The sequence below is a fragment of the Felis catus genome, chromosome A1 (genome assembly GCF_018350175.1).
Source record: "Felis catus isolate Fca126 chromosome A1, F.catus_Fca126_mat1.0, whole genome shotgun sequence".
In the NCBI taxonomy this organism is placed as follows: domain Eukaryota; kingdom Metazoa; phylum Chordata; class Mammalia; order Carnivora; family Felidae; genus Felis; species Felis catus.
This window is the reverse complement of record NC_058368.1, coordinates 110,961,305-110,976,296: the sequence shown is the minus strand read 5'-3', so window position 1 is coordinate 110,976,296 and position 14,992 is coordinate 110,961,305. Positions and strand designations below refer to the sequence as shown.

The following is a 14,992-nucleotide window of genomic DNA, read 5'->3' as shown; positions in this document are numbered from 1 at the left end:
TACATTTAAGAGACAAATAGAGAAAGAGGAACTGCCACCGAAATGGAAGGGACTGGGAGAATTTTAGGTCCCAGAAATCAGGAAGGGAGGAATAGTTGGCAACATTTTTACTCTAATATGTCAAGTAAGATACATATTGGGGCAGTCTGATAGAATGTGGGAACAAATGACATTAAGGAATATTTTATATTCCTTATATAAGGAATGATTACTTTAAGGAATATTATATTATTACTTTAAGGTTATATTACTTTAAGGTTATATTACTTTATATTATATTACTTTATATACTTTAAGGTTATATTACTTTAAGGAATAAATGAGTGATGAGAAAAAAAAGACTTAGTAAAGATAATGTCTTCAAGAGGTTTAGCTGTGAAGGAATGAGAGAAGGGGCAGTTGTATCTAGAATGGCACAGGGTTAAAGGAAAGTTAACCTGTTTTTCATTATGTTCTTTTGATTACCTTTCTTTTTAGGAATGTGATTTTCCTTTTTAGTATTATATCTGTTTTCTTGGCTTCATTTCATTTTGAGGTGACAAGAATTGAAAATATGTACTTATTTAGCTTTTGCATTGTGCAGTTAATCCTTTGCCTGTGGTAAGAAAATAGCTTTACTGTCTTAATTAGCTAGATTATCTCTGTATAATTTTTGAGTGATCCTCTAGATAATGAATTCTCATTTTAATGTATTGCATCTTCTGTTTGTTTTTTAGATCATTCATCGAGATATAAAACCTGAGAATATTTTAGTATCCCAGTCAGGAATTACTAAGCTCTGTGATTTTGGTTTTGCACGAACTCTAGCAGCTCCTGGGGACATTTATACGGACTATGTGGCCACACGCTGGTATAGAGCTCCAGAATTAGTATTAAAAGATACCTCTTATGGAAAGTACGTATATTTTGGGATCCTGTCTGGCCTTTTCTGGCCATCTCTTTTTTTCCCTTTGTGTGTCTGTCTCCCCTACTATTGACACCCTCTGCCTTCTGCTTCTGGGTTGGAGATAAGAAAGGGATGCCTCTAAAAAGAACAGACAGACCCCGTAGGCACCTGCCCTGCTAGATAATGGTGTTACCACGCTTGCCCTCTGCTGCTGAGTGGCCCCAACCCCAGGTGACCTGTGCTGACATCCCTCAGGTTGTATCCGTGCTTGCTTTAAGCTGTGCCCCCACCATGGCAGAGTGACGTCTGTTTCTCTTTAACCTCTACATTCTGCAAAGATTTCAAAATCATTTACCTCGCTCTGCTGGCATTACCATAGGAACTGCCAAGTTTCCTATTTTCCAGAATATGGCACCCTCTTTACAAAGTCTGGCAAACAATTTTTAGATTGTGCTGTTCTAGATACTTTAGAAAGTAGCATTGTCTCAGTCTTTTGTGAAACAGTAGAAACAGTACATGAAATGGCAATCTAATATATAAATAACAAATCTTGATGTGCATAAAGGGACCAAGTAGTCCAACTTAATACAAGAACTGGCGGTGGGGTGGGGGACATGGATAATTCTCAAACACCTTTTCTAGAAATCATTATTCTGTTTTTACAATAATATCTAACTTTAATGAGTATTTACTTCGTGGCCAGGAACTGTTCTAAATGCTTTACATGCATTAAACAATTTTATTTCCTCAATGACTCTGTGATAAGGTGCTGCTGTTATCACCCCCATTTTGTTTTATTTTATTTTTTAAAATTTTTATAAAAGATAATATGGATATTTTATTTAAAATATTTTTTTATTTGACTATAGTTGAAGGGCATCTGGCTAGCTCAGGCTGTGGACCATGTGACTTTTGATCCCAGGGTTGTGAGTTCAAGTCCCGTGTTGGGTGTAGACATTACTTAAAATAAAATCTTAAAAAAAAAAAAAAAGAAAATAGTTGACACACAATACTACATTAGTTTGAGGTGTACAATACAACAATTCAGTATCTGTTTACATTATGCTATGCTCAGTACAAATGTAACTACCATTTGTCACCTTAAAATACTACCATAATATCTATTGACTATATTCTTTATGCTGTGCCTTTTATTCCTGTGACTTAATCATTTTGTAACTGGAAGTCTGTATCTCCTACTACCCTTCACCCATTTTGCCCATCCTCCTCATCATCCCCATTTAAAATAAAAGGTATAAAACACAGGTAAACTAACTGGCCCAAGGTCATTCCTGAGTACCTTTTCTTTAAAAAAATTTTGTTTTAATGTTTATTTATTTTTGAGAGAGAGAGAGAGACAGAGCACAGCTGCGGAAGGGCAGAGAGAGAGGAAGACACAGAATCTGAAGCAGGCTCTAGGCTCTGAGCTGTCAGCACAGAGCCTGACGTGGGGCTCATACTCACAAACTGTGAGATCATGACCTGAGCCGAAGTCGGACACTTAACCGACTGAGCCACCCAGACACCCCTAAGTACCTTTTCAACTATACTTCCCACTGATCCCTACGTACACCATCTCTGTGCCTCAGTTACTTTATCTGTATAATGGAAATAATAATAGGACAATCTTCATAGGTTTGTGGTAAGAATCAAATGACTAAATGAATGAAAAAGATTAAAATATAATAAATACTCAATAAGTGTAACCCCATAAGATCTGTGTCCCAGTTTTACCCTCTCTTCATGATATCTTAAATTCCTTTTCTCATGCACCTGCTATTCCTAACCCTTGCCCCCAAATCATATCCCCTTCTAAATCTTCTTGTTCATTGTGTGTAAATTTTGTGCCAGTTAATACTAATATGATCTAGTTCTAGCTTTTTTTAAAAAAAAATGCTTCCTGGGGCGCCTGGGTGGCTCAGTTGGTTAAGCGTCCGACTTTGACTCAGGTCACGATTTCGAGGTCCGTGAGGTCGAGCCCCACGTCGGGCTCTGGGCTCATAGCTCAGAGCCTGGAGCCTGGTTCGGATTCTGTGCCTCCCTCTCTCTCTGCCCCTCCCCCGTTCATGCTCTGTCTCTCTCTGTCTCAAAAATAACTAAACGTTAAAAAAAAATAAAAAAAAATGCTTCCTGCTGAAAGATAAGTTCCTTGAGAACAGGTATAATCTCTTGTATTCCACAGAGCCAAAATTGGTGACTTGTACGTGGTAAATTTGGCTTCTATGGGACTTCACGTTATGTCTGAAATAAATTTACTAGTGCATCTTTAAAAAAAAATCGTTTTGGGGCACCTGGGTGGCGCAGTCGGTTAAGCGTCCGACTTTAGCCAGGTCACGATCTCGCGGTGGGTGAGTTCGAGCCCCGCGTCAGGCTCTGGGCTGATGGCTCAGAGCCTGGAGCCTGCTTCCGATTCTGGGTCTCCCTCTCTCTCTGCCCCTCCCCCGTTCATGCTCTGTCTCTCTCTGTCCCAAAAATAAAAATAAACGTTGGGAAAAAAAAATCGTTTTATTGTGAAACAACACAGAGATACAAAAAATCCAGCACAACAAATGTACAGTCTTAGCAACAGATCAAAAAATAGAATTTTGGAGTTAAGGGTTGGTTGAAATAGGTGAAGGGGATTAAGAAACACTTATGATGAGCAATGAGTAGTGTATAGTGTATAGGATTGTTGAATCACATTATACACTTGAAACTAATATATATTAATTACACTTGAATAAAAAAATAGAATTTTTCTGCTCCCCTGAAGGCCCTCCATGTTCCCTGTTCCAATTTTATCACTCTCCCTTATCCCAAAAGTAACCATCTTGTTGATTTTTATTATATTCAGTTCCTCGTATTTCTTTACAGTTTTATCTACTTCCATAAGTGCATCTACTTAGTTTAATCTACACTTTTGTTACAACAATTTTTTGAGATATGAGTCACATACCATAAAATTCACCCATTTAAATTGTACAGTTCAGGGGCACCTTGGGTGGCTCAGTTGGTTAAGCGTCTGACTTCAGATCAGGTCATGATCTCACAGTCCTGAGTTCAAGTTCCACATCGGGCTCTGTGCTGACAGCTTGGAGCCTGGAGACTGCTTTGGATTCTGTGTCTCCCTCTCTCTTTGCCCCCCACCCCCTCCCCCCCGGTCATGCTATATCTCTCTTTCTCAAAAATAATAAAAAACATTTTAAAAATCTTAAAAAAAACACTCATCACCTAACCCAAGATCATCTAGATTTTTTCCTATATTATTGTCTAGAAGTTTTATAGTTTTGTATATAATTTTTATATCTGTGATCCATTCTGAGTTAATTTTTGTGAAAATGTTAAGATCTGTGTCTAGCTTCGGGGCGCCTGGGTGGCGCAGTCGGTTAAGCGTCCGACTTCAGCCAGGTCACGATCTCGCGGTCCGTGAGTTCGAGCCCCGCGTCGGGCTCTGGGCTGATGGCTCAGAGCCTGGAGCCTGTTTCCGATTCTGTGTCTCCCTCTCTCTCTGCCCCTCCCCCGTTCGTGCTCTGTCTCTCTCTGTCTGAAAAATAAATAAACGTTGGAAAAAAAAATTAAAAAAAAAAAAAAAAAAGATCTGTGTCTAGCTTCTTTCCCCCCCCCCCCCCATATATAGATGTCTAGTTGTTCTAGTATCATTTGTTGAAGATTTTCCTTTCTCTACTGGATTGTCCTTTCTCCTTTGTTCAGTTTAAATCGTCTTTTCTCCTCTGTCAAAGTTTAGTTATTCTTGTGAGTCTAGTTCTAGACTCTATTCTGTTCTCTTCATCTGTTTATTCTTTCACCAATACCAGTGTCTTGATTATTGTAGCTTTATAATATGTCTTGAAGTTAAGGGGTATCTTTCCTCTGACTTTGTTCTTCTTCAACATTATGTTGGCTCTTCTGGTCTATTGCCTTACCATATTGTTAAAAACCAAAATTCAGCTGAGTAAAAGTTAAAGATCTTAATGGCTCGGAGTGCCTGGGTGGCTCAGTCGGTTGAGCATCTGACTTTGGCTCAAGTCATGATATCACCGCTTGTGGGTTCAAGCCCTGCGTCAGGCTCTGTGCTGATAGCTCAGAGCCTGGAGCCTGCTTTGGATTCTGGGTCCCGCTCTCTCTGTGCCCCTCCCTCGCTCATGCTCTGTCTCTCTCTCTCTCAAGAATAAATTTTTTTTTAATTTTTTTTTTCAATGTTTATTTATTTTTGGGACAGAGAGAGACAGAGCATGAATGGGGGAGGGGCAGAGAGAGAGGGAGACACAGAATCGGAAACAGGCTCCAGGCTCTGAGCCATCAGCCCAGAGCCCGACGCGGGGCTCGAACTCGCGGACCGTGAGATCGTGACCTGGCTGAAGTCGGACACTTAACCGACTGCGCCACCCAGGCGCCCCACTCTCAAGAATAAATTTAAAAAAACATTAAAAAAATTTCAATGGCTCTATTCAACAATTTGTGAATCAGGCAGCATTCCATCTAGCAGATAGAAAGGCACACCAAAGGGCTGTACAAAATAGAAAGACTTACATAGGCAAAAGAGGGCAAGGCAAGGAAGTTACTAGTAAAGAATAGATTATTTTTCACCTTCCTTTAGAGAATGGCAGGGTTCTGTCTGGCAGAAACTCAGGCAGCATTCAGGAGTGCTGATCAGGTAATTCCAGACTGACTAGTTTAATATCCCATTTCTGGGATAAGTTGAAACAAATTAAGTTAAGTATTAAGCTTCAGTTTGGTGATGTGGGCTTAGCACAAGTGACTCAATTTTGAGCATGGTGTCTCTTTTTAAACTATGTATAAACAATATAAATTTAAATATTACTTAAATTTTTAAATATTTATTTATTTTTGAGAAAGAGAGAGAGAGAGAGACAGAGAACACGCATGCGTGAGTGGCAGAGGGGCAGAGAGAGAGGGAGACATAGAATCCAAAGCAGGCTTCAGTCTCTGAGCTGTCAGCACAGAGCCCAACATGGGGCTCGAACTCACGAACCACGAGATAATGACCTGAGCTGAAGTTGGAGGCTCAACCGACTGAGCCACCCAAGTATCCCAACAATATAAACTTTAGAATCAGTTTGTTGGTATCCAAATTGGATTTTGACTGGGATTGCACCGAATCTATAGATCAAGTTGGGAAGAACTGAAATTTTGACAATATTGAGTCTTCCTATTCATGAATATACAATATTTCTCCATTTATATAGATCTTCCAGGATTTCTTTACTGAATTTTGCTTTTTTCACTTGAGAGTTTATCTTGGAGATCACTTAAAAAAATTTTTTTTAAATATTTATTTATTTATCTGTTCACCCAGCATGGGGCTTGAAGTCAAGACCCTGAGATGAAGAGTTGCATGCTCTTTCCCCTGAGCCACTCAGGGGCCCCTCCTGGAGATCACTTTATTTTTGTTTAATTTTTATTAAAATTTTTTTTTTAAATATTCATTTTGAGAGAGAGCGAGTGAGCAAGCATATGAGCAGGGGGAAGAGCAGAGAGAGGAGAGAGAATCCCAAGCAGTGGCTCAGGGCTTGATTCCATGAGTTGTGAGATCATGACCTAAGCTGAAATATATAGTCGGATGCTTAACTGACTGAGCCACCCAGGCACCCCAGAATCACTTTATATTATCACATACCTTATCTTTTTAAACAGGTGAATAATATTTTGTTGTGTATTATACAAAATTTTACATAGCCTTTCTTCTGTTGATGGATGTTTAGGTTGTTTCCATTTTTTTTCTACCACAAATAATGCTTATTATTTATCTTTTATCATTTATCTTTGTGTTCAAGGGTGGGCAGATCTTTGTATAAATTCCTAGGAATAAAGTTGGTCAAAAGTATGTACATTTTTTTTCCTTTTTTTGAGAAGGGGAGAGAGAGAGAGAGAATGAGCAGGAGTTGGGGAGGGGGGTAGAAGGAGAATGAGAATCTCAAGTAGACTCCGTGCCCAGTGCAGAGCTCAATGCAGGGCTCCATCTCACAACCATGCAATCAAGACCTGAGCCAAAATTGAGAGTGAGTTGCTTAACCAGCTGAGCCACCCAGGTGCCCCAAAAGTATGTACATTTTTTATTTTGATAACTTTTGCCAATTTTCCCTTCAAATAAGTATAGTTTACACTCCCAAAACAGTACGTGGGAGTATTCATTTTCCATAGCTTCACCGATACAGCAGTTACTGAATCTTATAATTTTTATCAATTGGATTAGAGAAAGATATATCTTACTGTAGCATTTTTTAAAAATTTTTATTATTATTATTATTTTAGTTTTGAGACACAGAGAGAGAGACAGAGCATGAGTGGAGGAGGGGCAGAGCAAGAGAGGGAGACACAGAATCCAAAGCAGGCTCCAGGCTCTGAGCTGTCAGCACAGAGCCCGATGCAGGGCTCGAACTCACAGACCACGAGATGATGACCTGAGCTGAAGTCGGACACTTAGCCAACTGAGCCACCCAGGTACCCCCTCACTGTAGTGTTTATATTTCTTCTGAATGTGAGATAGGACTGCTTTTTATCTGTTTAAAAGTCTTCGTAATATAAACTATCTTTTAAAAACTGGTTATGTCGGGGGCGCCTGGGTGGCTCAGTTGGTTAAATGTCCAACTCTTAATCTTAGCTCAGGTCATGACAGTTTGTGGGATGGAGCCCCTAGCCCCTGCTTGGGATTCTCTCTCTGTCTCTGCCCCCTCCCCCTGCTTGCACTCACTTGCTCAAAATAAATAAGTAAACTTAAAAGAAAAACTGATTAATGGGAAAATGTTGGAATTATGAATGACTCACAACACCTTAAGATAAGTAAATGTAAATGGTAAAATATTTAAGATTTTTTATATTCCTTAAAAAACAAGATGATTTTGGTATTCAATTATTCTAATTAATAAACCATTTATCATAATGTCCTTATATAAGTATTTGAAACAATTTTAGAATTATAGTTACTTTTCATCTGGACTACTACATGGCTTCTCATGTGATTTAAATATAAGCTATTTAATATTATTAATAAAATGTGATAATGTTTATATATATCCTAAAGTTGGGTTATGACACTAAGGTGAAAATTTATAAGTGATACCACTTAACTATTCTTTTTTCTTTGGCTGCAACTTTATTTAAAAATTTTTTTAGAAAAGGTATGATTTCTCCATGAAAAAGCAATTTATTCTTGTTGTTTCAGACCTGTAGATATCTGGGCTTTAGGTTGTATGATCATTGAGATGGCCACTGGAAATCCCTATCTTCCTAGCAGCTCTGATTTGGATTTACTTCATAAAATTGTTTTAAAAGTAGGTAGGTACTACTGAAATATACTGTTAAATGCCTGAAATAGATATTGCCAGATCACGTCTGCTTGATATTCAGATTCAGTTTTTTCTTTATAAGAACAGGGAAGCATATTGTTTTGGTAGATGGCAGCAAGTGGAAGCCTTGGGCTGATAAAGAAAGTAGAAAATTCTCTGTTTTTGTAAATAATATTTTCTTTGCTAGGATGTAAGTAGCTAAGACATTTGCTAATGATTGATAGTAAGAAAAATAGTACAGTAGGAAACTACTTCAAATTGTCTGAAAGTTGTTCTAAAGTTTTGGCTTCTACAAATATTTGCATCTCTGAAAGAGGACTTTTAAATAATAGAGTTGATTTAGATGTCTTTTAAAGTAGTTGGAGATAGAAAGTTACTGAGAATTTTTTTTTTTTTTTAGCCACAATAAATAACCAGGTACCTATATAACTTATTCAAAAATACATTTGCTGAGGGGTGCCTGGGTGGCTCAGTTGGTTAAGCGTCTGACTTCAGCCCAGGTCATGATCTCACAATTTGTGAGTTCAAGCCCTTTGGTGGGCTCTGTGCCTGATGGCTCAGAACTTGGAGCCTGCTTCAGATTCTGTGTCTTTCTCTCTGTCCTTCCCCTGCTTGCACTCTGTCTCTGCCTCTCTCTCAAAAATAAATAAACATTAATTTTTTATTAAATTAAAAAAGTAATTAAAAATACACTTGATGAGAGCTGAATTATGATGATCTGCCTTGACTATCCAAACATTTTGATGGTTAGCCTTGCTCAAGGAGTTTCAATGATTTGTTTTTTTATATATTTTTGAATGAGGAGTTTGAGGAGCCCCTTTTGTGGTAGAGAGGCTATACATAAACATGTAATTACAGATCATGAAGAAGATACTGTGAGCAACCATAAAAATCATGAAATCTGGATAAATATTAATTAAAGATTTAGTTCAGAGTCTTAGAGCATCATACTTTTTTGGATCATCTTTAAAGTTCTCGTTATTAGATTAATGTTAGAAAAAAACCCTAGAGATGATAGGATTACTTTTGTCCTTTTACAGATAAGGAAACTGAAGCATAGAAAGGAAAGAGATTTGCCCAAGTGCACAGCCCTAGTTATAGCAAAACTGGCGCTAGAACTTAGCTTTCTCCACTGCTGTTTATGGTTCTTTCCATTCTACTACTACTCCATAGCCTTGTTTCTTCTTTGCAATATTGCTATTTCTAAATAATTTAGATATTTTAGCTGTTTTGAGTAAGGCTTTGCTGACGAACACTTGTTGGTTAAGCTATTTAGATGCCCATATGGAAATATGTAAAAGTTTGCGCTTTTCTTTTTTTTTTTTTTTAATTTTTTTTTTCAACGTTTATTTATTTTTGGGACAGAGAGAGACAGAGCATGAACGGGGGAGGGGCAGAGAGAGAGGGAGACACAGAATCGGAAACAGGCTCCAGGCTCCGAACCATCAGCCCAGAGCCTGACGCGGGGCTCGAACTCACGGACCGCGAGATCGTGACCTGGCTGAAGTCGGACGCTTAACCGACTGCGCCACCCAGGCGCCCCAAGTTTGCGCTTTTCTTGATAGCATCATATATTATGTCTTATAATTTGGGAAATGAAAACGAACCTGGTGGTTTTAAATTTTCTACTGCTTACCTGCTATCAACAGATTACTGGGGAAACTTATGAACTTTTACGCTGTATTCAGATAGTGCTTTCTTCAACCTTAAAAAAATAACATAATTGTTATTCTCCCTTTTTAGTAATTTAATGCAAGTCACATAGCAATTTATTTTGATTTTAGATTAATTTCCTTGTTTTCTTATATTCATATTTTTTTTTCTTTCCAGGCAATTTGACACCTCATTTACAGAATATCTTTTCCAAGAGTCCCATTTTTGCTGGGGTGGTCCTTCCTCAAGTTCAACACCCCAAAAATGCAAGAAAAAAATACCCAAAGCTAAATGGATTGTTGGCAGATATAGTTCATGTAGGTTAAGAATTAAGGACATATTATGGGGAAATTTGCATAAATTATAATACAGTTTTAGGATATTACTTTAATGAAATTCCAAAAGGATTTGTAATGTTAACTGTTAACAGTTTCTATATTCTTCTGTCTTTATGTCTTTAGTCCAGAGAAATTAAAATTCATAGACTATAAAACTGAAAGCTCCCTAGGATAATCCTGTCCATTATTTTTAGTTTATCCCAATTTTAATGATAATTAGGGATAAACTGGAAAAATTCAAAGGACTTGCAGTGTTTATCACCACCTTTTAACAGCCAGTCTACCCAAGTTAGGGATCTGCTCCTTGTACACTGGTATCGTAAGATATCTACAAGGCATTGGCAGCTGCAGTTTTAATTTTATAAATTCACCCTGAATTTGAAGAAAACAAAAACATTATACTGTATAGCACTTTCTAATTATTTTAAAATTTAAATTTTATTTTAAACTCGGTAATAAATATGCCAATATACTCAGTACAAAATTCAAAAAGTTAGAGAATTTACTGTGGAAAGTTAAATCTGCTTCTGTTTATTTTTTCTATCCAGCCAATTTCCTTTCCCAGGTCAAGTGAGGTATCTTATTTCTGATGTATAGCCCTTTAAAAAAAGTGGTTACCTAAATTTCAAAGCAAATATGGTGTAGTGTTTATCAGAAGGGGCTCTGGAATCACATAGACTAAAACTCAGCTGTGTCACTAATTAGCTCTGTAACCTTGGGAAAGTCACTTAATCTCTGTGCCCCAGTTTACTGGGCTATAAAACAGCTTTAACAGTCTTCATTTTCTGGGGCTGCAGAATTAAATGAGGTAATGGTGAAAATGTTCTGAGCACAGGGCCTTTGATAAACTATCAACAAATGTTAATATTAATTGTTGCTTTTGCTATTTAGGTAAACTTACTAACCGTATGATATGTAACATCTAAAGACTATTTTTAAAGGAAAAAATGATTTCATTGGTATCTGGAGAGAACTAGAATTTCGTAAGAATCAGATTTATTTACTACATTTTCAATTGAATTTATTTTATATATCATAGTTTTAATTCTACAAAGAATACGTAATGATTATAGAAAAAGTAGAAAATACATGATAAACAAAAAGGAGAAGTTAAGGTTTTCCCACAATCTGGAAAAATTACTGTTGATATTTTGATTTACATACTTCTAGGCTTTTGTCAACCAAATACATGCATAGAAATTTATGCTTTTTAAAAGATGTCATACTTCACACAGTGTTGTGTGACCTGTTTGTTATGTAACCATCTCAGTAAATATGGAACTATATCATAATTTTCAATGGTTACATGGTATTCCACTGTATGACTATAATATAGTTTGTTTAACTGATCCTACAATTTTGAACATTTGTTTTCAGGTTTTCTCTGTCACTATCGGTAAAGATGCTTTAGTGAATGTCTTTTATTGAATTAATTAATTAATTAATTTTGAAATATTTATTTATTTTGAGAGCAAGAAAGTATGAGCAGGGGAGAGGCAGAGAGAGGGAGAGAAAGAAACCCAAGCGGGCTTCCCACCATCAGCACAGAGCCCAGTGTGGGGCTGGATTCCCCTGAAACCATGAGATCATAACTTGAGCCAAAATTAACAGTCAGATGCTCACGTGACTAAGCCACCCAGGCAGCCTAGTGAACATCTTTTAAATATGTCTTTTTGAACTTATTTTATTATTTTTTAGGATAAATTCCTAGAATTATGATTAGCGGGCCACAGGGTTTACACTTTTTCAGAATTAAAAAAAAAGATTTTTTTTAATGTTTATTTTTGAGGGAGAGAGTCAGAGACAGAGCATGAGTGGGGGGGGGGGGGGGAACAGAGAGAGAAGGAGACACAGAATCCAAAGCAGGCTCCAGGCTCTGAGCTGTCAGCACAGAGCCTGATGTAGGGCTCGAATCCATGAAACGTGAGATCATGACCCGAGCTGAGATCGGCTGCTTAACCGACTGAGCCACCCAAGCGCCCCATTTTTCAGAAGTTTTGATATATTGTTCTATATTTTCCCCCAGAAAGGTTTTACTGATTTATACTCAAGTACTCCCAAGCAGCATTGGATATAAATTCCCACTCTCAATCTAACATTGGATATTACAGTTTTTAAAATATTTGCCTATTTTTTATTGTTTAAAAAATGTTTATTTATTATTTTAAGAGAGAGAGAGCATGAGCAGGGGAGGGGCAACGAGAGAGGGAGAGAGAATCTTAAGCAGGTTCCATACCCAGTGTGGAGCCTGACATGGGGCTCGATCCCACAACCCTGGGATCATGACCTGAGCCAAAATCAAGAGTCTGATGCTCGACTGACTGAGACACCCACATTCTTCTATTTGCCTATTTTTCAAAAGTAACGCCTATATTCAATGTGGCGCTCAAACTCATAACCTCAAGATCAGGGGTCACATACTCCCTGACTGAGCCAGCCAGGCATTACAAAATATTTGCCGATTTAATAAGTTTAAAATAGCATCTTTTTTTTAGTTGCAGTTATATGATTACAGGAAAGGTTGAATATATTACCTTTATTATTAATATAATACAATATAAATTGGCCATAATAATGAAAAATTATTAGTATATAATATATAATATAAATCTATAGAAATAATATAAACAATATTTAAGAATGATTAAACTGTCAATTAGACCATCTTTTTTCATATAGATTTGTGAAGTAATAAGCATATTAGTCTTTATCATATATGTTGTAAATATTTTTCTTCAACTTGAATAATCCTGTGACTTGGTTTGCCACATTTATCATAGACAAAATACTTATACATGCTTGGGTCTGTTTCTATTTCATTGATTTCTTTCTTTAGTCTAGTGTAAGTACCAGTTTAATTGATTATTGTAACTTTATTTTTGTTTTTAATTACTCCTTCCCACTTTTATTTTATTTTAGGTTTTATTTTTAAGTAATCTCTATACTCAACATATGACTTTGACTCAGAACCCTGAGATCAAGAGTAACATGCTCCACTGACTGAGCCAGTCAGGTGCCCCGACTATTGCAGCTTTAAAATACATCTTAATATTTGGGCAAAGCATGTATCATTTCCTAGATTTAAATTTTGTAAGCAACTTTATTGTGACATAATTTATATACAGTAAACTACACATACTTAAAATTTGCAATTTGATGAGTTTTGATAGGTGTATACACCTATGAAACCACCACCACAATCAAGATATCTAACATTTCCATCACCCTACAAAATGTCCTTTTGTCCTTTTACAATCTATCTTTCCCATCATTTCAGTTCCCAGACAACCTCTGAGTTGCTTTCTGTCACTGTAGATTAGTTCACATTTTCTAGAATATATATACATGGAATTACATAGTATGTACTCTTCAACTCAGCATTATGGTTTAGAGATTCATTCATGGCTTTGTGTGTATCAGTAGTGGATTCCTTTTTATTGCTGAGTAGTAGTCCATTGTATGGATCTGTAGCAATTATTAATCTATTCCCTTGTTTTGGGTTGTTTCCTATTTTTGGCTGTTACAAATAAAATTGCTATGAACATTCATGTATATGTCTTTGTGTAGATGTATAGTTTTATTCTCTTGAGTAAATATCTAAGACTGAAACGGTGGGTGGGTTTAAGGTATGTGTATGTTTGATTTTTTTTTTTTTTTTTTTTTTTTTTTTTTTTAATTTTTTTTTTCAACGTTTTTTATTTATTTTTGGGACAGAGAGAGACAGAGCATGAACGGGGGAGGGGCAGAGAGAGAGGGAGACACAGAATCGGAAACAGGCTCCAGGCTCCGAGCCATCAGCCCAGAGCCCGACGCGGGGCTCGAACTCACAGACCGCGAGATCGTGACCTGGCTGAAGTCGGACGCTTAACCGACTGCGCCACCCAGGCGCCCCATGTGTATGTTTGATTTTTAATGAAACTGCCAGTCTGTTTCTCAAAGTATCATATTTTACATTTTCCAAACTAGGGCATAGATTTAAATTTTCTGGTTATATTATTCAGAGAAGGACTAATTTAGTCTACCTCTAATAGGCTATGACTTGGGCAGACTTTTTAACATTTTTCTTAATAAATTTTATTGACAGATTACTGTTACACTCTAAAATAAGTATATATTTTTAACTAGTTGCAGTTTTAAGGGTATGGGTATTCCCGCATCATAAAGTGGATAATGAATTCAGTTTTGCTTTGTGACTCAATATATTTTTATTACAGTAAAAAATGCATAATATGAAATCTACCCTCTTACCAAATTTCAAAACGTATAGTATAGCTATACGTTAGCTATATTCTTATTGTTGTATAGCAGATCTTTACAACTTTTTTTTGTGAATCACTTTAAACATACATATTTGGACATAAATGAAAAGGTAATATTATATTCAATTACCTTGGTTTTTCTGGATTTTAATTACACTTTTATTTATTAGATCTTAGACAAATTGATTTCTCTGGGCCTCAGTCTCTTTATCTGTGCAATGGGAGTAATAATATATACCTTGTAGGGTTGTTGCTGGGATCAAATAATAGGAAAAAGCTAGGTGGAATGTTGTGTGGCACACAGTAAACATCAATAAAAGTTACCAATTATTATTATTCTTTGCCTTTTTTAAAAGGAAGAATGAAAATTATGATGCAAATGAATTTTATTCAAATTCTATCATTAATATTTTGGTTAAAAATATCTTCTATTTACAACCATATAAAGATTTCTTATGTTCAACTTATTTTTAAATGATTAATTTTTAAAAAATATTTATTTATATTTGAGAGAGAGACACAGAGAGAGAGACAGAGTATGAGCAGGGGAGGGGCAGTGAGAGAGGGAGA

At 36.5% G+C, this 14,992-nt stretch overlaps 1 protein-coding gene across 11 annotated transcripts in view; it reads left to right on the top strand.

The window, feature by feature from the left end:
* Positions 1 to 14,992, top strand: part of CDKL3 (cyclin dependent kinase like 3) — a 101,942-nt gene that overhangs the window by 21,151 nt on the left and 65,799 nt on the right. For all 11 annotated transcript variants that reach the window (XM_023255230.2, XM_019832038.3, XM_045058945.1 and 8 more), the window contains exons 4-6: positions 717 to 895; positions 8,049 to 8,161; positions 10,003 to 10,142. In XM_023255230.2, coding sequence (XP_023110998.2) covers positions 717 to 895; positions 8,049 to 8,161; positions 10,003 to 10,142 — 432 coding nt within the window. The remainder of the gene's footprint in view (positions 1 to 716; positions 896 to 8,048; positions 8,162 to 10,002; positions 10,143 to 14,992) is intronic.